Source organism: Hemitrygon akajei, chromosome 5 (assembly GCF_048418815.1).
Source record: "Hemitrygon akajei chromosome 5, sHemAka1.3, whole genome shotgun sequence".
Taxonomy (NCBI): domain Eukaryota; kingdom Metazoa; phylum Chordata; class Chondrichthyes; order Myliobatiformes; family Dasyatidae; genus Hemitrygon; species Hemitrygon akajei.
In genome coordinates this window covers 141,495,518-141,523,425 of record NC_133128.1, presented here as the reverse complement: position 1 = coordinate 141,523,425, position 27,908 = coordinate 141,495,518, and the positions used below count along the sequence as shown (strand labels likewise).

General features: G+C 41.0%; 1 protein-coding gene across 1 annotated transcript in view; it reads right to left on the bottom strand.

Moving 5' to 3' along the window:
• Positions 1-27,908, bottom strand: part of traf3ip1 (TNF receptor-associated factor 3 interacting protein 1) — a 140,143-nt gene that overhangs the window by 53,838 nt on the left and 58,397 nt on the right. Inside the window, exons 7-11 of the mRNA XM_073046723.1 lie at positions 25,902-25,977; positions 21,116-21,136; positions 19,468-19,558; positions 19,239-19,322; positions 7,898-8,036 (exon numbers count right to left, since the gene is read on the bottom strand). Of these exons, the coding sequence (XP_072902824.1) occupies positions 7,898-8,036; positions 19,239-19,322; positions 19,468-19,558; positions 21,116-21,136; positions 25,902-25,977 (411 nt within the window). The remainder of the gene's footprint in view (positions 1-7,897; positions 8,037-19,238; positions 19,323-19,467; positions 19,559-21,115; positions 21,137-25,901; positions 25,978-27,908) is intronic.

Below are 27,908 nucleotides of genomic sequence, written 5' to 3'. Positions count from 1 at the left end.
CCACAGAAGGCAAAAGAGTGGTTGTAGACAGGTCATATTCTGCATGGAGGTTGGTGACCACTGGTGTGCCTCAGGTATCTGTTCTGGGACCCCTTCTCTTCGTGCTTTTTATAAATGACCTGGATGAGGAAATGGAGGGATGGTTTGTAAATTTGCTGATGACACAAAGGTTGGGGGTATTGTGGATAGTGTGGAGGACTGTCAGAGGTTACATTGATAGGATGCAAAACTGGGCTGAGAAGTGGCAGATGGAGTTCAACCCAGATAAATGTGAGCTAGTTCATTTTGGTAGGTCAAATATGATGGCAGAATATAGTATTAATGGCAAGACTCTTGGCAGTGCAGAGAATCAAAGAGATCTTGGGGTGCAAGTCCATAGGGCACTCAAAGCTGCTGTACAGGTTGACTCTGTGGTTAAGAAAGTATACGGTACACTGGCTTTCATCAGTCATGGGACTGAGTTTATGAGCCATGAGGTAATGTTACAGCCATATAGGACCCTAGACAGAACCCACTTGGGAGTACTGTACTCAGTTCTGGTCGCCTCACTACAGGAAGGATGTGGAAACCATAGAAAGGGTGCAGAGGAGATTTACAAGGGTGTTGCCTGGATTGGGGAGCATGCCTTATGAGAATAGGTTGAGTGAACTTGGCCTTTTCTCCTTGGAGTGACGGAGGATGAGAGGTGACCTGATAGAGGTGTACAAGATGATGAGAGGCATTGATCGTGTGGATAGTCAGAGGCTTTTTCTCAGGGCTGAAATGGATTGCATGACAAGGCACAGTTTTATGGTGCTTGGAAGTAGGTACAGAGGAGATGCCAGGGGTAAGTTTTGTTTTGTTTGTTTGTTTACTCAGAGAGTGGTGAGTGTGTGGAATGGGCTGCCAGCGACAGTGGCGGAGGCGGATACGATAGGGCCTTTTAAAAGACTCCTGGACAGATACATGGAGCTTTGAAAAATAGCGGGTTATGAGTTACCCTAGGTAACTTCTAAGGTAAGGACATGTTCGGCACATCTTTGTGGACCAAAGGGCCTGTATTGTTCTGTAGGTTTTCTATGTTTCTATCTATCTTACATTTAATAATAATAATAATAATAATAATAATAATAATAATAAAGTGTGCAAGCTGTATCAGATTACTCCATTGGAGGACTAAGATATTTCTTTCAGGTCGGTCAATTTGTATGACAATTTTTATCCCTCTCCAATAGCAGATTAGAGTTACATTTTGGAAACTCTGGGTTATGACCGAAGTTAATAAAATCAGTGATAGATCAACAATCTTTCCTAAACTAATGACTGGAACTCCAGCATTCTAGATATATTGATATTCATTCTATTTTCTGCTTCCATTTCTCATCATGTTCTATAATCGAGAGCGAGAGAGAGAGAGAGCGAGACACACACACACACTACATTGGAAGAACTCAGCAGGCCAGGCTATCTATGGAAAAGAATACAGTCAACATTTCCAGCCAAGACTCTTCAACCGGATTGGAGAAAAAGTGATGAGGAGTCACAGTTAGTAGCTTGTGGGTGGGGAGGGGGGGGGGAGGGAGGAAGAAACAAGGTAATAGGTCAAACTGTGGGGGAGGGGTCAAGTAAAGAGCTAGGAAGTTGATTAGTGAAAGACTTACGGGCTGGAGAACGGGGAATCTGATAGGACAGAACAGACACCGTGGAAGATAAGGGAGAAGAGCACCTGAGGAAGGCAATGATCAGGTAAGGAGATAAGTTAAGAGAAGGAAAAGGGATTGGTGAAGGAGGGGGTGGGGGCATTACCAGAAGTTCAAGAAATCAATGTTCAGGCCATCAGGTTGGAGCTTATCCAGATGGAATACAAAGTGTTGCTCCTCCAACCTGAGTGTGGCCTCATTGCAACAGTAGATGAAGTCATGGACTGACGCGTCGGAATGGAAGTGGAATTAAAATGGGTGGCCACTGAGATCCTGTTTTTCTCCCCTGGTGGATGGAGCGTAGGTGCTAGGCGAAGCGGTTTCCCAGTCTACGTCGGGTCATACCCATTTACAGATGGCCACACTGGGAACACCGGGTACAGAAGATGACCCCAAAATCACCTCACCTGGAAGGACTGTTTGGGGCCCTAAGTGGTAGTGAGGGAGGTGGTGTCGGGACAGATATACCACTTGTTCTGCTTATAAGGAAAATTGTCTGGAGGAAGATCAGCAGAGGGGGATGAATGGACAAGGGAGTCACGTAGGGAGCGATCCCTGCAGAGAGCAGAAAGTTGGGGGGGGGGGGGGAGAGGAAAGATGTGCTCGGTGTCATGTTGGAGATGGCAGAAGCTATGGAGAATTACGTGCCAGATGCAGAGGCTGATGGGGTGTAGGTGAGGACAAGAGGAACGCTATCACTCGTGGGGTGATGGGAGGATGGGGTGAGGGCAAATGTGCGCAAAATGGAAGAGATGTGGTTGAGGACAGCGTTGATAGAGGACGAGGGGAAGCTCCTTTCTTTGAAGGAGGAGGACATTTCCTTCATTCTGGAATGAAAAGCCTCATTCTGAGAGCAAATGCAGCAGAGATGGAGAAATTAAGAAAAGGAGATGGCAGTTTTAAAAGACACGGGAGGAAGAGGTGTAGTCCAGGTACAGTCTAGCACATATATGTCAAACTCAAGGCCCGCGGGCCGGATGTGGAATTATCTTTGGCCCGCGAGATAATATCTAATTACTATTAAAGCTGGCCCCAGTAATCGAAGCGCCTATGGCATATGATATGGCTAATGCTGAGTTTATTCAGGTACCAGGTTTTCAGAGTTTTTAGTGTTTATTCGGCAGTCTTCTTCATAAGAAACGGAATTTGTAAAGTGAAACACTTTGTAGTTATTGCAGAGACCGAAACACATGAGAGCAGGCTGAAAAAACGGAGGCAACGAAAGCTGCGTTCGCACGCGTCCGACTGATCCGGCCCGCATGAAGCTGCATTTTGCCCAATCCGGCCCGTGACCTAAAATGAGTTTGACACCCCGGTCTAGCAGATCAAAATTATTTATCTTAATCTGTTTTGGTTGAACTTCTTGTTTTAGAAATTCTCTCCTTTTGTATCTTATTCTACCAAATTAAACAAAAAAAAATTGAAATTGCCTGGAAGATCAGAGAATTTTTATTCTTGGTCCTTCACACTATTAGAAATTGTATTACTATCTGCTCGCAATAAAATTCCTTGATATTGCTTACACATTTTAATGGTTTCTTCTCTCATTCTAGCTCCTTCCAAATTGTCATAACATTTGAAGTACAGGAGCAACAGGACTAAACCTGTCTGACTGGGCAATAGCTTCTTCCCTCAGGCTGTGAGACCAATGAATGCCCTGCCACCACCAAGGTCTCGTCACTAGGACAGCAAGCTGTTTACTATACTGTTTACCTGTGCTGTGTACACACTTTGAATTGTGGTAATGTTTTATGTGCTATGTGTGATACAAGTTTTTGAGTGCAACTCAAGTCAAGTCACTTTTATTGTCATTTCAACCATAACTGCTGGTAAAGTACATAGTAATAATGTGACAGTGTTTTTCAGGACCATGGTGTTACATGACAGTACAAAAACTAGACTGAACTACGTAAAAAACACAGAAAAAAACACACACAACTACACTAGACTACAGACCTACCCAGGACTGCATAAAGTGCACAAAACAGTGCAGGCATTACAATAAATAATAAACAGGACAACAGGGCAAGGTGTCAGTCCAGGCTCTGGATATTGAAGAGTCTGATGGCTTGGGGGAAGAAACTGTTACATAGTCTGGTTGTGACAGCCCGAATGCTTCGGAGCCTTTTCCCAGACGGCAGGAGGGAGAAGAGATTGTATGAAGGGTGCATGGGGTCCTTCATAATGCTGTTTCCTTTGCAGATGCAGCATGTAGTGTAAATGTCCGTGATGGCGGGAAGAGAAACCCCAATGATCTTCTCAGCTGACCTCACTACCCGCTGCAGGGTCTTGCGATCCGAGATGTGCAATTTCCGAACCAGGCAGTGATGCAGCTGCTCAGGATGCTCTCAATACAACCTCTGTAGAATGTGGTGAGGATGGAGGTGGGAGATGGACTTTCCTCAGCCTTTGCAGAAAGCAGAGACGCTGCTGGGCTTTCTTTGCTATGGAGCTGGTGTTGAGGGACCAGGTGAGATTCTCTGCCAGGTGAGCACCAAGAAATTTGGTGCTCTTAACGAACTCTACCGAGGATCCGTCGATGTTCAGCGGGGAGTGGTTGCTCCGTGCCCTCCTGAAGTCAACAACCATCTCTTTTGTTTTGTTCACATTCAGAGACAGGTTGCTGGCTCTGCACCAGTCTGTTAGCCGCTGCACCTCCTCTCTGTAAGCTGATTCATCATTCTTGCTGATGAGACCCACCACAGACGTGTCACTGGCGAACTTGATGATGTGGTTCAAGCTGTGTGTTGCAGCACAGTCATGGGCCAGCAGAGTGAACAGCAGTGGACTGAGCACACAGCCCTGGGGAGGCCCCATGCTCAGTGTGATGGTGTTGGAAATGCTGCTCCCAATCCAGACTGATTGAGGTCTCCCAGTCAGGAAGTCTAGGATCCAGTTGCAGAGGGAGGTGTTCAGGCCCAGTAGGCTCAGCTTTCCAATCAGTTTCTATGGGATGATTGTGTTGAATGCTGAACTGGTCTATGAACAGCATCCGAACGTGCGTGTCTTTTTCATCCAGGTGAGTTAGGGCCAGGTGGAGGGTGATGGCAATGGCGTCATCTGTTGAGCGGTTGGGACTGTACGCAAACTGCAGGGGGTCCAGTGAGGGGGGCAGCAGGGTCTTGATATGCCTCATAACGAGCCTCTCGAAACACTTCATGATGATGGATGTGAGTGCAACAGGACTGTAGTCATTTAGGCAGGACACTGAAGACTTCTTTAGCACGAGGACGATGGTGGCGGCCTTGAAGCACATTGGAACGGTGGTGCTGCTCAGGGAGATGTTGAAGATGTCAGTGAGAACATCTGCTAGCTGGTCTGCACATCCTCTGAGCACTCTACCAGGGATGTTGTCTGGTCCAGCAGCCTTCCGTGGGTTGACCCTGCATAGGGTTCATCTCACATTGGCCACGGTGAGACACAGCACCTGGTCATTTGTAGGAGGGGTGGACTTCCTCGCCACCACATCATTTTCTGCCTCAAAACGGGCACAGAATTTATTCAGTGCATCTGGGAGGGAGGCATCACCTGCAGAGTCAGGTAATGTTGTCCTATAATTGGTAATGTCCTGGATGCCCTTCCACATGCGCCGCGTGTCATCGCTGTCCTGGAAGTAGCTGTGGATTCGCTGGGTGTGTGCATGCTTTGCCCCTCTGATGGCTCAGGACAGTTTGGTCCTTGCTGTTGTTAGGGCTGCCTTGTCGCCTACTCTGAAGGTGGAGTCGCGGGTCCTCAGCAGCGTACGCACCTCCGCAGTCATCTATGGCTTCTGGTTGGCACGTATAGTGATGGTCTTGGACAGAGTAACATCATCAATGCACTTGCTGATGTAGCTGGTCACTGATGCTGTGTACTCCTCTAAGTTGGTAGAGCCGCCATCGGTTGCAGCCTCCCTGAACATGTGCCAGTCAGTGTGCTCAAAGCAGTCTTGAAGAGCAGAGATGGCTCCTGCTGGCCAGGTTTTCACCTGCTTCTGAACTGGACTGGAGCACCTGATGAGTGGTCTGTATGCTGGGATTAGCATAACAGAGATGTGGTCTGAGTAACCAAGGTGGGGGCAGGGCTCTGCGGTGCACGTCGGGGATGTTTGTATGAGAAGGTCCAACTCGTTCTCCTCCCTCGTTGCAAAGTCCACATACTGATGAAATTTGGGGAGCACTGACTTAAGGTTCACGTGGTTAAAATCACCGGCGACAATAAACAGTCCATCAGGATGTGTGTTTTGCAGTTCGCTAATAGCCCCGTACAGTTCACAGAGCGCCTCCTTAGCATTAGCGCTGGGGGGAATGTACACACCGAATACAAGGACAGAGGTGAATTCCTGTGGCAAATAAAATGGTCTGCATCTAACAGCTACAAACTCCACTAGCAATGAGTAGTGTCTGGAAACCAGCACAGTGTTCTTACACCATTCCGAGTTGATGTAAATACACACACCACCACTGCGAGTCTTACCGGAGAGCTGCATCCCTGTCTGCTCGAAACAAGGTGAGCCCGTCTAGCTGAATAGCGGTGTCCGAAATACCATCAGTGAGCCACGTCTCTGTAAAAACATACGCAGAACAAAACTCTGTACTCCCGCCGAGTATTTTGTTGGAGTCAGATGTAGTCCAATTTATTGTCCAGGGAGTGGACATTGGAGAGCAGGATGGACGGGAGAGCCGGCCAGCTGGGGTTCGCTTTTTGCCCGGCACAGACCCCTGCCCGCTAGCCTCGCTTGCTCGCACATTGTTTACGACATCTCCGGCTACCAGCATCAGGCGAGTCCAAGGAATGGAGGCCCGTTCCCCTCAGCAAGCCGAGGTCGCATAATTCAACCAGCAGATCTTTGTGAAGGTTTGTTTTTGGGCGATCTCTGTATTGTAGTAGTATCTGGCGACGGTAGATAGTCGCTCTGTTATCCATGTGCCCTAATCGAAAATTGTGTATCAAACTTAAATTAGAAAATTAAAGTAACACCAGGTCTGAAAGGCCACTGTTGCCATGCCGCGCCACCTCATGGGAGGTCCACTGTGGTCCAGAAGAAAGTGGTTTTGTAATAAACTTCAACTTGATTCCTTTCACCAGTCTTTAACTTTTTAGTTATTAGTAAGCATGCGATTGTTCTCTGCGCTGGTGCTAGTGCAGTGGAAAACATAAAAGCTGCAGATGTCCTGTCTTATAAGAAGCAGTCTTTAGCAGAATACAATCTAATTTCTGGAAATATAACAGTCAGATTAAACTGTTTCAAAGCTCAGAAATTCATCCTCCATAATCTAGTTCAGGTAGGGTCGCCACATTTATAACAAAATGGTGAGGCCTGTCAAGATGTGGGGCTTTATCGTGAGAGATGGAACCAATTTGTCACAATACATTCTAGCTGGTACTTATTTACTTCACTCATTTATTTTCCTCAAACACTACTGACAGTATTAGTTAAAACCTGCAAGGTGGGAATGAATTCTCATGCTGCATTGTGATCATTCCTGATGTTTAGTGAGCCCTTGCTACTCGTACATTTCTGACAGCAATTGGCTGCATCTAATTACTTGCTTACACTTAAATTACAAAAAGGTACATAATCAAAGGTGTTGGAATAGTCATGCAAAAGAAGTGAGCTCAACTGAAATAGGACAAATGATTAGTCTACAACCCTCCTACTGAACTGTTCTATTGCAGCAGCAGAAAACTGACAATGCAGTTTTTATTTTATCTGCTTTGTGTCTTAAAAGCACAATTCTTGCATCGGGGGAACCACCCTACTTCTCTCAGCAGTCAAACTTTTGCTTAATGTCACTAGCTGAAATGAAGTGTGTTGATTTGGGTTCATTAAGCTCACACAAGAATAGCAAAAAGAGTAAGTTTTTAATTCGTCCATCTAATCTAGTTTAGAAGGATAAAGGCAGCAAAAGTGTAGGAACACCAACACCTGGAAGCATCTCTTGATGCCACACACTATCCTGACATGGAAATATATCACTGTTCCTTCACCATCACTAGGTCAAAATTCTGGAACTGCCTCCCTAACAGTATTGTAAGTGCAACTCAAGAACTATAGGTAGTTCAAGAAGGCAGCTCAGCAATACTTTCAAGGACAACAAGGCATTGGCAAATTAAATGGTGGATCAAACTGTGAAGCCCACATTCGTTGCCATTCAGAATTTCTTGAACTCTAGCTTAAGCCAAATCTTTCATACTGGCCAAAGATTAACATGAAAACATTTGGATACTTGACTTACAGGTTCCATCTCAGGTATATCTGGAATTTGTGAAGCAGTTTCTTCCACCACGAACTGTTCATCATCATCATCCACTTCCTCTTCAGCATTTTTTCCTTTATCCACTATAACATTTGTCACAGGCTTTGCACTGCCAGCTCTGGAAAGGTAGAATACCGCTAAATAAATAGCTACAAAGTATGTTAAATAAAATGTGAAATTGGATATGCTTGTGATTGCATTTGAAATGCTAAATTATTACTTTATATACGTAATTTTATACTGCCATGACAGTTGTCAGATCAGTTACCTGTAGATTTTTTTTGTAAAGGTGAAACAACATGAAAATGACCAGAGTTCAGTTATCTAGTATATTAATTACCCTAATCAAATGATCTTGTGAATGGTTCCTAGAACCAAATAAGTTAAAGCCATAGTAATATAGCACAGAAAAGGGCCCTTCTTCCCACCACATCCATGACAACCACTGCACCCATTTATAAATATTTATTGACTTCCAGCCCATAGCCTCAGCAATTCAAGCCATCAGATTACTTTTTTAAAAAGTAATTAACTCAGGGTACTTAATTTTGGATTGGAGAGTATCATGACATAATTACACTGCACAATACCATGGGTCATTTCAGTAATACTGCAATCAAATTGAATTCTAATAAGGTTAAAACCCTCTGTGCCACATTTCATTGCTATTTTCATCTAAAATGTCAGGAAACAATGTAGGAATTATTTAAAATGAAATAATTGACCATTTGACAAGCAAGCAATGTACTGAATTTTCAGCACCACAAATGGGATGTTTCTGTTTTTATAATACTGGTTGACCAATTTTACTAGACGAAATAATGAGCAGAAATTTCAAAGAACTATCCTTGCATTTTGAATGGAATCAATTTAATAAAATAGCATGCTCAGGGTATTCAATAAACAATTACTGGGTTGAGCCACCCACGTGAAGAGGACAAATGCATTATATCACTTCAGAAGAACAAGTGGCAACCTTATTCAAAAAATTTTAATACTCCACTAATCGACAGGCCAGATGCCCAAAGACCTTGCATGCAGCCTCGAGAACCTGTTCTCTTAGTCTCAAAATAAAGTAATTTGCCAATTAAGAATTCAATCACTAGAATTCGCTATTGCAGGGAGCAGTAGAAATTCAGTTAATAAGTATATTCAAAGCTGTAATTTATAGATTTTTGGAGATTAAGAGAATAAAGGGATATAGAAAAGAGGTAAGAAAACAGAATCAGAGGTTTAGTTATAACTTTATCCAATAAGGAAACAAATTTAAAGTGCTTTTTGGTCACTTCCTAATTTTACTTCGTGTTATACTGCTGAACATTTCTAGTAAGTCATACAAAATCATTCCTTAGTTTATTTAACTAACTTAGTTGAATTTGCTTAAGAAAGTAATAGATTATTGCCCAGACAGATTTTAGCAAGACAAATTGGCTGGAGAAGTAAAACCCTATGGAGTCCATGGGGAAAGTGGCAAGCTGGATGATTAATTTATTGGGAGTCAGCAAAAGGTAATGGCCAACCAGCTTTGCAACTGGTGGATTATGTTTTAGCTTTGGTTACTGGCCCAGTACCAAACTGCTTGCTTCTCATAATTTTTGAGTCATTTAATTGCCCGAGAAGGCGGTGGTGAACTGACTTCTTGAACCATCACATTCTTTCAGATGTAAACAGTGGTTAGAAGTTCAATGATTTTGACCCAGCAATGTTTGAAGGAACAACAATATATTTCCAAGTAAGATGCTGTGAGGCTTGGGGGGCAGCTTCCAGATGATGGTGTTCCCATGCTTTTGCTGCCATTGTTCAACTAGCTGATAGAGATTGATATCAGGTATGGAATGACCATAAAATATAAGAGCATTAGGCTCATTGAGTCTGCTCCATCATTCCATCATGTCTGATTTAATAACCCTCTTAACCCCATTCTCTTTCCTTCTCCCCATAACTTTAGACACTGTTGAGCAGAAAGAACAGTCTACAAATCAAATGAGTCAAGCACAGTGGAAGCAGACTGACCAATTGCCTTTGCTCTTGCCATGAGGGAGGAGATGAAGGCTGCCATTTTATGAAGAGACTCTGTTCTCCATTTTGAGCTGTAGTTGCTTGGCTTGATAAGTGTTTTAAAGTAAACACAATCATGCTCCAGGTAATCTGCTGAAGTAGGGATCATTTTCAAATAAGAAGTCATTTGTGAGGTTTGTGACTGTTGGGGTCTGTATTTTTCCTCGCATGATAACAAAGAGAAAATAATTTATCAATTGTCACTTGCTTGAAAAGGGCAATAAATGGATTCTGGCCTGGAGCAGAGCCAATAAAAAGGAGTTACAGGTCAGACATGACCAATAGCCAATGACACTGGAATACAATATTTAAATTGTTAAGAAGTGAGTATAAAAGCAGGTCTTCACATGGAAGATAGCGATAACTCTCTAAAGACCAACCATTGTGGATGTAAGATGCCCCACAGACGTGGAGATTCGAAACAAGACTACAAGGAACATGAGGCCAGCAGCCAAAACTTTTTTAAACTGGTATTATATTTTCTATTTTTTGCCTGTTCATGGTAGGTCAGGAAAACTTAATAGGTGAGCACAAAGGTATTCTTCCATTGAAGCAATAAAACATATTTGCCTGTAATTAGATTCTCTCTGTGCCTCCCTTGTCATTATTGCTGTTGCAAATGCAGCAATAATCGATATGAAACTGAGAAAGGGTTTATAAACAAATCCCAAAACTTATTAACCTCTGCTCAAAACTTAGAAAAGTAAACAAACAACTAACTTAACCAGAAGTTAACAGTTAGGCAGCAATATCTAGCAAACAGTCAAACGTAGAAACTGTTCTTAATGAGTTCTCATCCAAGCACAGACTTAAAGTGGTAAATTCAAAAGTCCATTTGATGTATACAGTCATTAAGGAGAGACTTCCCGAAACGACGATTCCTTCGAAGTAATGATGAATCTGCCAATCCCACAGCTGAGAGATGCCTTGTTCGAAGAAATCACGAGAAGATAAAAGGAACTGACCTTTTGATGGGAGGTTGGTCACTGCACAAACCTTCCCGACCTTGCAGGGGTTTAACTCAAATGTGCATGCCACAATTCCCGAACAAAGATTCAAAAAGGTCGATCATTCCCAAAACGCTGAACGACATTAACTTTATCCAATCCTTTGAACTCGGATAACTGGACTGTAAGGGAAAAATAAATGTGCAACGAGCAAAACCGGTGGAGTCTCCACACCTCCGACTGGTAACAACAGCATTGCACAAAAATAAAAATGAGAACTGCGTCACAGACCGCGGGCTTTGTTTGAAACATACCATCACGTGACATAACATCACCACACGGTCATGAGACAATTACATCATCCCACTCACAAGGCCATTACTGTAAATTCCAGCGTATAAGCCGACCTGGAGTATAAGCCGGCCCCCCGTTTTCAAGGTTAAAAAAGTGACTTTTTCATATTACCTTTGTATAAGCCGACCCCTTTTGTAGAGGTTTTTGAGTTAACCAGAAAAGATCACAAGATCTCACATGCCGGTACTCAGCTTGGCCGGATCCAGAACCTGGAAATTATGTGAACCAGTACCTGCTAAGAAAATAAGCTTACACATTGTAGAATGTTATAAGCAAATTCTTAATAAATAAATTAGGGAGGGAAGTTTTGGATTAGGTTCCTATGGTAAAGAACCCTCTGAAATGTAACCCCCGTGAAACCATTTAGTGCCCATCATAACCTCGTTAAAACATAACACGGGGTGGCGGGATCTGTACGTGTACTCACTATTGAGTTTGCGACCACCATGTACAAAAGATTAAAACGAATGCGATATGATGCTGGCTTCAAGCTGAAGGTTGTTGATTTTGCTAAAGGAACGAATAATTATGCAGCTGCTAAGTAGTTTAGTGTAAACGAGAAACAAGTGAGAGAATGGAGAAAGGCAGAGGACACGCTGAGGGTAAATCCAAAGACGAAATGTGCAAACCATGGGAAAACATGTCAGTGGCCAGAACTCGAAGAAAAAGTTTTAGAGTGGGTGAATCACCGGTGATCATCTGGATACATTGTTACCAGAGAAATAATTTGAGTTCAAGCATTAAAATGGGACAAAAAACACCGTGAGGTCAGTGAAAATTTCAAAGCTACGTGAAGTTGGTGCACACGATTTATGAATAGACATGATCTTGTGTTGAGACAAAAAACAAAGATTACTCAGAAAATTCCTGCGGGTGTTGTTTACATTCAAGAACGCTGCTGGATGGACGAAGCGGGTTGCTTGAAGTGGGTTAAAGAGGTGTGGCGTCAAGGTCCCGAAGGTTTCAGGAAGGAAAAGTCACTACTTGTCTGGGACATGTTCAAAGCGCACTTATCAGGTAAGACAAAAGCAGCACTGAAAGCTGAAAATACAGACATCGCAGTCATCCCCAGTGGTTTGACGTCCGTGCTCCAGCCACTAGATGTGAGTTTAAACAAACCATTCAAAGAATTCATACATCGACAGTGGAACGAATTTGACTCAAAAACAGCCAATAAGTACAACCTGTCTTCCATGTATTCATTTTTCCAAAGTTGGCATCCTCTGTATAAGCCAACCCCCTAATTTTAGGACCATAATTTAGGGCCAAATTCTTGGCTTATACACTGGAATCTACAGTACACCATCCCACTGTCCCATGTTCAAACTGTGAGTATGTAACAGTACAAGGGGTAATTCTTATAATAATACCTTGACTAATCAAGAACCTATCAACCTCTACTTTAAAAGTACTCAATAATGGCCATCCGTGGCAATGAGTTCCACAGATTTAACGCTGTCTGGCTAAAACAATTCTTCCTCATCTCTGTCCTAAACGGACATTCCTCTATTCTGAGGCTATGCCCTCTGGTCCTAAATTCACTCACCCACCCTAGGAAACATTCTCCCCACATCCACTCTTTCTATACCTAGTTTAAATGAGATCCCCCTCCCCCTCAAATCTTCCAAACTCCAGCAAGTACAGGCCTAGAGCTCCTCATACAACCCGTCTTCCATGGATTCATTTTATAGGTATCCGTTAGTCTCGTGAGACCATGGATTTGTGCTTTGGAAGGTTTCCAGGGCACAGGCCTGGGCAGGGTTGTATGGGAGACCAAGCTGCAAGCCTTCCCCTCCATGCCACCGATGTTGTCCAAGGGAAGGACACTAGGACCCAAGCAGCTTGGCACTGGTGTCATCACAGAGCAATATGTTGTTAAGTGCCTTGCTCAAGGACACAATACGCTACTTCAGCTGAGGCTTGAACCAATGACCTTCAGATCACTAGACCGATGCCTTATCCACTAGGCCACACGCCAACACTTTGCTCCTAGAGCCATTCTAACGAACCTCCTCTGGACCTTCTCCAATGCCAGCACATCCTTTCTTAGACAAGGGGCCCAAAATTGCACATAATACCCCAACTACAGTCTGACTAATGCCTTAAAGCCTCAGCATTACATCCTTGTTCTTATATTTTAGTCCTCTCAAAATAAATGCTAAATATTGCATTTGCCTTCCTTACTACCAACTCAACCTGCAAGTCAACCTTTAAGGGCAAATCTGACTTGGGAGACCTTGTACAGGATTCCCTAATGAAATCATATTGATTTTGGCCTTTATCATATGCCTCGAAGTACCCGAAACTTGATAATGGACTCCAACATCTTCCAACCACTAAGGTCAGGCTATGATTTCCTTTCAACCTGCCTTCCTCCCTTCTTGAAGAACAGAGTGACATTTGTAATTTTCTAGTCCTCAAGAACCATTCCAGAATCTAGTGATTTTTGAAAGATCATTACTGATGCATCCACAATCTCTTCAGCTACCTCTTTCAGAAACACAAGGTGTATTCCATCTGGCACAGATGATTTATCTACCTTCAGATCTTTCAGCTTACCAAGCACCTTCTCGTTAGTATTAGCAACTACATTTACTTCTTTACTTAGTAAGCATCTTCTTGTTAAATTCCACAGCTAACATTGTTCTGGAGCACTTTGAACAAGTGCTTCTCTTCCCCCCGAAGTTCAGTGGTGCTGCAGTATGTTTGTGCTCTCTTAAATAAGGTGCAAATGCAACTTTTGTGGCAAGCTGGGTGGTTGCTATGGTAGTTCAATACCTGGACCCCTGACGTATGTCTCTAATATACTGTCTGTCCTTCTTGTGACAAGTATATCCAGCAACACAAGTCAGTTGTAACTTTCTCTTTCCATTGTAAACTTGATTTTGCTGAATGTTATTCATTTGTTTAAAGGTATCCTCCATTTCATTTTGTTTGAGTATGACCGATCGTATCCAGTTTGGGTTTGAGAACTGGAAGTACTATCTTTTCTAGTCTTTGCATAACAGCCTTGGCAATGAAGTCCCATTATATCCCATCATATCACGACCATGAACACCAGCACACAAACAAGCAAAAGAATTCTTGAGGTGGCTAAAACAATTGGTACGTAGTTCTCAACATTCCATTAACAGTGCACAACATTTCTTAAACAGGATAAAAGACATCAAGATAAAAGACGACGAAATCATAGTTTCTTTTGATGCCTCAATGCTGATTATCTCAATCAACCTAGACCTGGCAAGAGAAACAGTGAAAGAACTACTAACAGAAGCTGAACATACAGCACAGACACCGAAACCAAGCAGTATAGGTGAACTACTAAACCCTTGTCTGTCAACATATTAAAAGTTTGAAGGGCAGACTCAAACTCAAAGGAACACCAATGGGGTCACCAATATCCGACTTCATTGATGAGGCCAATGTATGCATTTCCTGTAGCTGTAGTCATCAGGAAGACTGCCAGGTATCCTGAAATAACTCTAACTTCTCAAGCTTAAATTCTTGCCAAAGCCTGGCCGTTCCAACAATGGCCACACTGCTTCTTCCTATTGGCCATTATTGAGCTCCTAAGAGATCGTTATGATTGTAGCCTACTGAAAAGTTCCAAAAGGCCCCAGTCAGTTTTTAAACCACAAGGAACTATCATCAACTCACTCCATGATCTCCCACCATGCAGACAAGTCCCACTGGCCCCGGTTGCTTTATGAACCTGGGGCATAAAGTCCACAAGAAACTGTCTCCGACTCACCCTGCGATCTTCTGCTATGCAAACTACAGCCACTTCCAAGGAATTACGAATCTGTATTCCTAGATTCCTCCATCCTAAGCACTCCTTAGTGCCCTACCACTCACTGTGCAAATCCTATTAGGGTTTGTCCTTCCAAAGTGCAACAATTCACATTTCTCTACATGAAATTCCATCAGCCGTTTTTCAGCCCATTTTTCTAGCTGGTTCAGATCCTGCTGCAAAGTTTTTATAGCCTTCCTTGCTGTCCACTATTCAGATTCAGATTGTCATTTAGAAACCACAAATGCAATACAGTTAAAAAATGAGACAATGTTCCTCCAGAATGATATCACAAAAGCAGACTACACCAGAAAATCCACATAACGTTTGGCAATCCCCAATCCAGAGTCCGGAGAGGCTGCTGCGTATTAATATTGCGTTACCATCTTAGCGCGTTCCCCACTATTCCCCTAATCTTGGTGTTATTTACAAATTTGCTGTTCCAGTTTACCACATTATCATCCTGCATTTAAATCCAAGTTATTAATGCTTAAGCAGTACCTTACTGCTTGTACATTAATAACAAACTTAAATGTAGGAGTCATGATTAGGACGTTTGCAATTTCAAAAACTGGTCTTGTAGTCCATAGCAAATGAGAAATTTTACACTTCAGGATGTAAAAATGAACAATGGTATCAAACCGGCAACTGGAATTCAATCCAAAGGTTGAGAATCACATGCCTATCATTCTCACTCTCTACTTCCAAACCAATTTAATGCTATTCTTGTGAACAACCTCCTGCATGGAACCTTATTAAATCTTTTACTCCACACAAATAAAATCTCTGAACAATTTTTATCTACCTAGAAGCACACTGCCAAATAATAATAATAAATGAACTAATTACTCAAATACATATTAGGTCTAATGAGTACATAATGCCTAAATCAACAATCACTTCTTCCCTAATAAAAGGTTCCAGTAACATCCCTACAATTGACATTAAACAGCTAAGCTTAAAGCTTAATCAGAATTCTACTTACTGACTATAGTTCTGCCTTCAACACCATAGTTTCAATCAAACACATTTCCAGACTCCTAAATTTAGAATTCTGCACCGGCAGCAGTGATGGAGGCGGAAATGATAGGGTCTTTTAAGAGACTCCTGGATGGCTACATGGAGCTTAGAAAAATAGAGGGCTACGGGTAAAGCCTGGGTAGTTCTAAGGTAGGGACCTGCTTGGCACAGCTTTGTGGGCTGAAGAGCCTGTATTGTGCTGTATGTTTTCTATGTTTCTATGTTTCCACCTTCAACTGGATCCTTAACTTCCTGACCAACAGATTGCAATCAGCAAGGATAAGCAATAACACACCCTCTACAATAATCCTCAACACTGGTGCCCAGGAAGGCTGTGTACTCAGCGCCTTACTATATGTCCTATACACACAATTGTGGTCAATTTCCATTCTAATTCCATTTAAAGGTTTGCAGATGACACCACCATAGTGGGCTAGATCATAAACAGGCCAAGAGAGAGTACAAGTAGGAGATAGAAAGACTAGAGGCATGGTATCAAGACAATGTTTCCCTCAATGTCAAGACCACGAAGGAGCTAATCAATGACTTCAAGGAGCAGGTGGAGAACATGCACCTATCTCTATCAGTGGAACGGAGTTGGAAACAGTTGAGAACTTCAAGCTCCTAAATATAAATGTCACCAACAATTTATCCTGCTCCAGCCACATTGATACCAAGAAACACAAGAACATAAGAAATAGGAGCAGGAGTAGGCCATCTGGCCCATTGAACCTGCTCTGCCATTCAATAAGAAAATAGCTGATCTGACCATGGTCTCATCTCCACCTACATGCCTTTTCTGCATAACCTTCAATTCCCCTACTATGCAAAAATCTATCAAACTTGTCTTAAACAGATTTACTGAGGTAGCCTCCACTGCTCCATTGGGCAGAGAATTCCACAGATTCACCACTCTCGGGGAAAAGCAGTTCCTCCATCTCCATCCTAAATCTACTCCCCTGAATCTTGAGGCTATGTCCTCAAGATAGCATATCAACACCTCTATTTCTTCAAAATGTTAAGGAAATTTGGCTGGTCCTTGAAGACTCTTAATTTTTTAAAAAATATAGACTAACATAGAAAGCATCCTAATTAAAAACACAAAATGCTGGCAGAACTCAGCAGGCCAGACAGCATCTATGGGAGGAGGTAGTGACGACGTTTCCGGCCGAAACCCTTCATCAGGAGTGAAGTAACATGGGATGGTCGAGGGGGTATAAGAAGTGGGGGGAGGGATGGAGTAGAGAGCTGGGAAGTGATAGGCTGAAGGGAAATAGACTAGGGGGAAGGTGGAGAATTATGGGAAATAAAAGAGAAAGAAAGGTAGGCTGGGGGAAGATTATAGTGGGGGGGAGGGGGGGAAGAGAGAGAAAGAGAACCAGACTAAAATTATAGATAGGGATGGGGTAAAGGGGGGGCAGGGGTATCAACAGAGGTCTGTGAGTTGAATTCACAGGTCTTTGAATTCACTCGTGTTGCCTTAGAAAGTATCCTATCTGGATGTGTACAAAATACTGGAGGAACTCAGCAGGCCAGGCAGCATCTATGGAAAAAAAGTAAACAGTTGACGTTTTGGGCTGAGACCCTTCAGCAGGACTACTTTTTTTTCCTCCATAGATGCCACCTGGCCTGCTGAGTTCCTCCAGCATTTCCTGTGTGCTGCTCAGAATTTCCAGGATCTGCAGATTTTCTCTTATCTCTATCTGGGATGCATGATAATTTGGTATGGCAAATGCTCAACCAAAGACCACAAAAAATTGCAGGGAATTGTGAACATAGCCCAGTCTATCATGAAAACCAGCTTCCCCTCCATGGACTCCACTATATTTCCTGCTGTCTCATGAAAGCAGCCAACATAATCAAATACCTCAAAAGTTCAAAGTAAATGTTATTATCAAACTACATACACGTCATCATATATAACCCTGAGATTAACTTTCCTGCAGGTGTACTCAGCAACATTTATAGAATAGTAATAATAACAGGATCAGTGAAAGAGCAACCAGCATGCAGAAGACAAACTGTGCAAATACAAATATAAATAAATAGCAATAAATAATGAGAATATGAGATAACAAGATAAAGAGCCTTTTGCATAAGAGCCTGATGGTGTGAGGTAATGGTCTAGGTGGGTGAGAATCTCTGATGATGGATGCTGCTTTTCTATGGCAGCGTTTCATATAGATGTGTTCAATGGTTGAAGGGCTTTACCCGTGATGTACTGGGCTGAATCCACTACCTTTTGTAAGATTTTCCATTCAAAGGCATTGGTGTTTCAATACCAGCCATGAGGCAGTCAGTTATTACTCTCCACTACACATCTATAGAAGCTTATCAAAGCTTTAGATGAACAGACCTCTCCCACACCAGTCATTCTCTTTTCTCCCCTCTATCAGGAAGAAGATACAAAGTACATACCAGCAGAATCAAGGACAGCTTCTATCTCCCAAACCCCACTGTTAATTCAGATCTTGAATGGATCTCTCATGCGCCAAAGTTGAATTCTTGATCTCCCAATCCACCTTATTGTAGTTCTTGCACTTTGTGTTTACCGGCTGCACTTTTATATTCCACGTTCCACTTTTTTTTTATTACTTCAATTTAATAATGATCTGCCTGGATGGCACACAAACAAGGCCATTCACTGTATTCCACTTGTGACATTAATATAGTAAATCAACTTCTTGGTTCCTCACTTGCATTTTTTAAATAGTCAATTAACAAATCCTTCAATCAAATGGACAATATCTAAATCATGCAATTAAACTAAAGCACCGAGAGTTTCTACCAAATCTTCTATTAACACTTCTTGTCTCCTCTCCACATTGTGTTTTGTAAAATTTGCCCTCATGATTGTTCATTACTTGACTTACTACTGGCAATAAACTACCATAGAATCTTGATTGAATTAACACTTAGTGAAGTACAAGCTGGTTATTCAATCAAGGTAGCTACTAAGATAATCTCACACAAGTTTTTAAAAAATCAGACTAATTTCACGTCCTTGAAATTGCTAGTCAATTATAAACTTGCACCATTTTCCAACAGAAAATACATTCAAATATAATGTGCAAAAAGTTTTTTTTTTTTTAAAAGAGACAGTGAACTTCAGGAGCACTGAACAGATTACAATAATAGAAGAAACAGTTACCTTTCCAAAGGAGAGTCTGTACTTTCTTGTTTCTTTACTCTGGGAGGTGCAGGCCTTGCACTTCCTGGTCGAGATGTTCGCTTGCTGCTTAAGAAAAGGTTAACTTCAGTGTGATTTAGATGGTGAATTAGTATTTATCTCAAAATTACAAATAATCTGCATCAAGAATGATGATCTTAATATCATTTATCAGATTTGTTTTGAATATTTAAGTAAACAAAAAGATCACCTTTGAACAGCTTGGGGCAAATGTGCATCTGAAATATCTCCATTCACCTCAGCTGTGTTCTTCTCAGATGAATATTGGACAGCTTCAGGATCTGCAAACATTGATACATCTGTTACTACACTATGCCAAGGGTTTGGGGCGGGGGGGGGGGGGGCAAGAGACCGAACCTATTCTAAAGATACAACCTGTTCAAACAAATTACTACACTGTTGAAATAAGGCTGAATCCATTATTCTATGAACTACTGCAAATGCAATTAAATATTATCTCCATGACTAGGAATCTATTAGTTGTTTTAAAACAAGTGCAAAGATAAATATGAAAGTATAGCATTCCCAATGCAGAACTTTACCTAGTGAGAATTCCAATAGATTGGAATATCTAAATGGACCATGTAAATGAATACAAAAAGTACAAAAGTCATCTCAGTGTGGAAGAGCAGCATCTCATATTTCATCTGGGTAGCCTCCTACCTAAGGGCATGAACAAAGATTTCTTCTTCCAGTAAAATAAAGAAATTTGTTTCCTTGTCCCCACTTCTATTCCCCACCCATGGCACCCAGAAAAGGAATGACAGCACCTACTCCTCCAATGAAGCCCATAAAAGTATATAAAAGGTTTCTATGTAACTGCCTTCAGTTGTTTCCACTTTTACCTAGTTAAGAATTTAATGTCTCAAAGGGGCGTGACTCTTTGGAATTCCTTGCTCCAGAAAACAGTGGAGTAGTGTGAATCCTTGAATTAGACTTTTAATTAACAAGGAAATCAAGAATTTTGGAAGTAGGACAGGTAAACAGACTTCAGAAAAGTTAATTTAGCCATGATCATAATAAACAGAGCAAGCTTGAAAGGACAAATGCTGTTTTTATTGTGTATGCCTAGGAAATTAAATTTTCCATTATACATGAAAGGTCATACTCCTGCAGTAATGATCAAATAAAGTTGAAATAAATGGACAAAGAAAACTAGTTTGCTGGCACAACCATACAGATATGAATAAAAAGCTAAACAACTGCTTTATTAAAATTTAAAAGACACTCTCAATGTTGATTTTGGGCAAGTACATTTCTGGAAAACATCTTGGCTAAATTTTCTATTAGTGGCCTTGTATAAAAGGCAGTGTATATTTACACTGCCTTAGCACATATGGAGAGGGATTTTCATTTTGTCTATCACTTATCCACTCAATAATGTTTGAATTCCATGTCCAGTTATGCAGCACAAAGTGCATTATTGCCTCTAGAACATTCTATACAGTTGATGTGGGGGGGGGGGGGGGGGTGAAAACCTGATGGAAGGAATGTTCAAAATTTGCACGATTGTTCAAGAACCACATATGGCAGTAGAGCTTGGATTAATAGATTTCCCTGCACACAAGCGGTTTCCCAAATAGCAGCTGATGGCATTTTTCAAATATCTGTACTTCTTTGGTTAACGAATTTCCATTGCCAAGCAGCAAGAGCCTCGGCTTAGAAATGCTGCAACTGGCAGCTGCTTTTAAGCTTTTAGTTCCAAAGTAGAAAGCAATAGTCAATAATGAAACATACTATATGTATGGAATGATCTGTGTTTAGCATGCAAGGAAAGCTTTTCACTGTACCTCTGTACATGTGATAATAATAAACCACTTACCAATGTAACTACTTACCTCCTTCAACATCAGACTCATCTGTAAAGGGAAAAAAAGATGAGATATTCTTTTCAACATCACATTCAAAAACAAATAAAATGCCAAATTATTCAGAATTTATCTAAATGAAATATTTTTAAAACACCCAAGGATGAAATGTCAAAACAGTTAATATTGAATAGCAAGCCTGTTTTGCATCTATTAACAACATCACACTAATAAAATTGTATACACAAATGTCAAGTAGCCATGATAAAAAGTTGACCTCACTGCTTCCTGGAGGGCAGAAAAGTTAATCTAAGTGAAGTCAATGCTACAGGGAAGATAACACCACTGTGTCAGAGAGATGACAAGAAAACAACCTCAGTGTCGCTAAAACAAAGGAACTGGTTGTGGACTGCAGAAGAAATGGAGGTGGGCTAACCCTGATTGACATCAATGGATCTGGGGATGAGAGGGCAAACAGCCTCAAGTTCTTCGGCATCCACATCCCAGAGGACCTCACGTGGTCTGTACACACCAGCTGTGTGGTGAAAAAGGAACAACAGTGCCTCTTTCACTTTAGACGATTGAGGAAGTTTGGTATGTGCCCCCAAATCACAAAGACAGGTGTGAAAAAAGGCCCAAAGGATCATCGGGGACCCGAGCCACCCCAATCACAATCTATTCCATCTGCTACCATTCGGGAAATGGTACAGCAGCAAAAAAGCCAGAACCAACAGACTCCGGGACAGCTTCTTCCACCAGGCCAGACTGATTAACTCACGCTAATTTAAGTGTATTTCTATGTTTCATTGACTGTTCTACTTATTATAAATTACTGTGACTGCACATTGTACATTTAGACAGAGACGTCTATAGTAGGCACGTGCATTCATCTTCTAAGGATCAGCATGAAAATAAACTACTGAAAATGCTGGAAAAGTTCAGCAGGTCAGGTCAGGCAGCAATTGATGAAAGGAGAAACAACCTGAAACCAAAGTTGTTTTTCTTCATGCAGATGTTGCCTAACCTACTGAATGCTTCAGGCAAGTTATGATTTTTTCAGATTCCAGCAACTGTAGCTTTTTAACCCCCCCTCCATTAAAAATGGCAACTTAGCAAAGTACTTTTTCCCCCACCAATTCCTTAGTGCTCCTGATTAAGGAAACAAACGAAGTATGGGCAATGAAGCTTCTCTACTGATACATGGAGAAAACTCAAACAACTTAAGCGACCAAACATTTCATTCCACAAGTTACAGCAGATGCTGGAATCTAGCGCAGAAACCAAACTGCTGGGAAAACTCAATTCTTCCAGAAGTTTGCTTTCATTCGAGTGTAATTTGACAAAATTTCTAATTTTTCTCTGACTAGAAACATAGAAGCCCAGTGGTTAGCAGTGCTTTACAATACCAGCAACCCAGGTTCAGTTCCCACCACTGTTTGTAAGGAGTTTGTACATTCTTCCCATGACAGTGTGTGTTTTTTCTAGGTTTCCTCCCACAGGCCAAAGACGTACCAGTTAGTAAGTTAATTGGCCATTGTAAGTTGTCCCATGATTAGGCTAGGGTTAAATGAGAGGTTGCTGGGCAGCATGGCTCGAACTGCCAGGAGAGCGTACTCCACGCTACATCTCAATCAATCAATAAATAAATAAGCTCATTTTATATTTTAAACACTGGCAAAAGTTAAACACAAATTCCTTATGTTGTGAACTGGGGATTATATGCGTGCTATGACTCCAACTAGAATACATTGACCAATCACTATGTTCTGCTAACCAGCTGCCAAAAACAAAGTTTTTGTAAGCAATCAGAACATTTCTGTTCCTGAACAGATGCTTGTGTTGACAGAGGAAAGATTTCATACAATCTTAACATGGGGATTAAAATGGTTCATCAGTTATCATTTTGCATAAGTGAATCAAACATTTTTGCCTTAGATTTCTTACTGCAACAAAAGTTCTACTTCTGTCTGGTACATTAAAAACATTTTTAAAGGAACAAAAATAAGAAAGCTCTATTTATTTACTGATTTTTTTAACTTGAGTAGTATCATTGAAAAATTACTAACAATTTGCTGCATCTTGTTGCAGAAGCCTGTTCAATTTACCCTTTAATCTTACCTAGCTTGATTACAATGTTTTCTTTCCCCAGCTTTTGTTCTAAGACCTCTTGCTGACTAAGTGATGTACTAGACTCTTTCCCTTCTTCTGATAATGGCAAAAAGAATATATTAGCATTATAACTATTTCTTAAAATATTGAACAACTTCCACCTTAAAAACACTTAATAATTCTAACCATCTAGCTATCAATAGCTTGTTCTGTTTCTGTTGTAAATGTGGACAGAAGCAGCAGAGCATACCTAAATTCATTTGATTTCTGTGCATAAACAACATGACATAGCTTAATTCTAAAAGGGTTTTATGCCAAAGCCACTTTTTACAGAAAGCCTGCAACTTTGGCTTAAGGTAGGTGGTAAATAGATCGCTTGCCCTCTCAATAAGTAGAAGCATATTCTATTAGGTACACTATAGTGGTTAATACATATTAATCTCTCATAATTCATTGACTATTCAGAAATTTCAATGGTAGAGTTCCCTTTCTCCTTTCCATCCACTGAGACCCAGGTTCCCCCTGTCTTTTGCCCACTGGGATCCCAGTTTCCTCACCAGGACCCCAGCGTCCTCTGCTTTCTTCTCATAGGGCATTGGTTTTCTCACTCCTTTCCACCCACCAGGGCCCCTATACCCACACTCCCTTGAAAAAAAAAATCACCTGGTTCTGTTTCCCATATTTCCTTTAAACTTCATTGAAAATTTTACAATTCTCAGAATCAGAATTTATTATCACTGCCATGTGTTGTGAAATTTGTTAACTTAGCAGCAATTCAATGCAATACATAATATAGAAAAAATAAAAAATAAATTAAAGCATACATAATGAATAGATTAAAAATAACATAAACGCTGAAATAACATACATTTTAAAAAGTGAGGTGGTGTTCATGGGTTCAATGACCAATTAGGAATTGGTTGACAGAGGGGAAACACTGAGTGTGTCTTCAGGCTTCGGTACCTCTTTCCTGACAGAAATAATGAGAAAAGGGCATGCCCTGGGTGATAGGGGTCCTTAATAATGGATGTCACCTTTCTGAGGCACCAGTCCTTGAAGATGTCTTGGTTACTACAGAGGCTAATACCCGAGATGGCGTTGACTGATTCTACAATTTTCTATAGCTTCTTTTGGTCCTGTGCAGTAGCCTCCATCCCCCCCAATACCATACAGTGATGCAACCTATCAGAATAGTCTCCATTATACATATATTGAAGTTTGAGTGTTTTAGTTGACAAACTAAATCTCTTCAAACTCCTAATGAAATACAGTCACCATCTTGCCTTCTTTATAGCTGCATCAATATGTTGGGACCAGGTTAGATCCTCAGAGATCTTGGCATCCAGGAACTTGAAGTTGCTGACTCTTTCCACTTCTGATCCCTCCAACAGGATTGGCTCGTGTTCCCTCTTCTCACCTTTCCTGGAGTCTACAATTAGCTCTTTTGTCTTACCGAGATTGAGTGCAAGGTTGATGCCGTGACACCGCTCAACCAACTGGTATATCTCACTCCTGTACGCCCTCTCATCTCCATCTGAGATTCTACCCGCAACTTCACAGTAGTATCTTCGAAAAATTATTAGCAATTTGCTGCATAGTACACATTCTTGATGGCAGTGGAACAGTGGTCCAGTGTGTTTCCTCTAGTACTACAAGTGATTTGTTGATGGCAATTACTTAGTGATTTCTTTTCTTTGGCTGGCCTGGTTAAAAACCCCCAAAATGATGAAGACATATGGGTTTGCTGCTTTGTGCATGTTGATCCCATTGCTTAGATCATCTAAAGCCTGTTTGACATTGGCCTGAGGTGGGATGTATACTGCCAGCAAAATTACCAAGGAAATCTCTCATGGTAGGCAAAATGAACAGCACTTCATCGCAAGATATTCTAGGTCCGGTGAACAGAATTGGGACAACCCTCATACATTTGTGCACCAAGGGGAGTTAATCATGAGGCATACACCTCCATGAGGCAGCAGTGTTAACTACTGAGCTCTCATGACATTCTCATACTAAGATGTGGCTGAAGTAAAAATTCAACTAGATATCACCATTAGAATTAGACGTCCTCAACTAAAACCCACAGATAAGACTGGCCTCAGCCAAGATGTTCCTCATCAAACAGCCAATTTCCACTTTATCAAGCTTTTAAAAAAATCCAATTCCCAAGGGGTGGACATTGCCCTACAAACTTAAATATTTTTATAAAACTGGCACATGTTCATGATAGAGAAAATACTAATATTTATATCAACAATATAATTAGGAATTTTTGTACTATTTTAGGTTACAGAGTATTAAGTACTCATATCTAATCTAAGGCCCTGTGAAATGCCATCTGAGAATCTGTACCAGTTAAACACAGACACAAGGACAGCACAGGCAGTGATGCTTGCAATTCATTGCTTATTAGACACAGCAGTTTTAATTGCCTCACGAATGATTTTAGAGATTTTGTTTGCTCTTCTTATTGGGCAAATAGGTTTTTAATTACTGTAAAAATAAAAACAAAATCAAGCATGAAACATCTGATCAACCCAAAACAGTAACCACTTCTCTAGAGGTGCTGCCTGCCCTGGGAGTACTTCAACCATTTTCTATTTTCATATCATATACTGGGAAATGTTTGTACTTGCATCAAGTATGCTTTCTAGAATAAATTATTATATTTTTGTCAAGCTAAAGTAGTTAAGGTTAAGTTTAATACCTTCAACTCCTGATTTTGGTTTCCTTCTTTGGCCTTTTGCTGATGAAGGCCTGGGAATTCTCACAGGGCTTTCAACCTTCAAAGCAAATAGTCATTATGAATTCATAAATACTGAAGAAATTCCATATTGTAATAATAAATAGGTCATCAACTTATCTGCTTCTATATAGTTATACCGCATTGTAACTAGTTAAAAATGACTAAGAAAACTCTGGTAATCCAGGTTGTGAGTAGCACTAGCATGACATTTTCATTTCACTTTTACGTTACAAAGCAGTAAGCAGTAGAACAATTTTTCCAGTTGCCTTCCTCACCACAGACTCAACCTACAAATTAACCTTTAAGGAATCCTGCACAAGGACTCCCCTGTCCCTTTGCATCTCAGCTTTTTGAATTTTCTGTCCATTTAGAAAATAGTCAATCCTTTCATTTCTTCTTCCAAAGTGCATGACCATACACTTCCTAAGACAGTATTCCATCTACCAATTCTTTGCCGATTTTCCGAAATCTGTCCAAGTCCTTCTGTAGCCTCTCTGCTTCCTCAGAACTATCTGCCCCTCCACCTATCTTCATATTGTCTGCAAACTTTGCAACAAAACCATCAATTCCATCATCCAAATCAGATATACAACGTAAAAAGAATCTGTCCCAACACAGACCCCTATGCAACATTACTAGTCACCAGCAGCCAGCCAGAAAAGGCTCCTTTAATTCTCACTCTGCCTCTTGTCAATCGATCACTGCTTTATCCATGCTAGCATCTTCCCTATTATACTATGGGCTCATAGTTTGCTAGGTAGCCTCATGTGCGGCACCTTGTCAAAGGCCTTCTGAAAATATTCTTCTAAATAGCAACAAAAAAAAAAGCACTTAATATTGTTACTTTGGGTATTTAGTGAGACCCTTAATTGAAGATCACCTCTTTTGACACAGCAAGGCTGCATGAGCTTTTGATAGAAGGTGGCTAAAACCATATTCAACCAGGTATGAAGTGGAAAAATCAATTTAAAACCTACTTTGCTTTCTCCTAGAGCTGTGGCAACTGATTTTTGAGTATCACAGGATATCCAGAAATTTTGCTTAAGCTGTCATATCACTCTGCAATACAATAAACCATTCTTACAATGTGGTGTCAATATCATTCACATCCACTACCGAGTCTGGAATATGCATCTCCAGCAGGTCTCTGAACAGAAATTCCATATCAGTGTGCAGTTGTTTCAAATGATCAAAATTATACAATCAGATCATTTTACAATTTAATTTCAAGAGTGGCCAGTGAAGGAAATTACACAAACTCATGATGTCTAATATTACTGCAGAAAATTTTGAATTTTCCAAGGGTTAATATCCTCTTTCTTGGATCAGATAATCACCAACACTTGGTTTAAACAACATCCAAGAAGGAAATGGACACAGAAGCCCAGATGGGAACAACAACAAAAAATTAAATTGACTACATAACAATTAATAACATTCAAAAACTGGATAACTCAAGCTAAAAGCTACCCTGGGGGGGCAGACTGTGGAAGCAACCACATACCAGTCATTTGCAAAATGAAAATAAAGATGAGAAAATTAAAGAAACCAAAAAAGATCAGAAGCACTGGATTATCAACAACTACAAAGCAACCCTAATCTGAAAACAGAATACACAATCAAGGTGACAAACCATTTTCAATTGCTGAAAGATGAAGGAGGCAAATCTTCCTGGGACATACTGAAGGAATCCATGGTTCTAACTGCAAAAGAAACCATCCCACGAAAAGAACGGAAAAGTAAGAAGAAATGGATAACTGAAGATATAATACAATTGACGCAACAAAAACAGACCATCAAACCAACAGACAGCAAAGAATACAAACAACTTGATAAGACAATAAAAAGAAAATGTAGAGAAGCTAAAGACAGATGGCTAAATGAGAAATGCTCAGAGATAGAAATGCTACAAACCCATAACCCAGGAACAAAGTTGATGCACAGTAAGATTAAAGAACTAATGGGGAA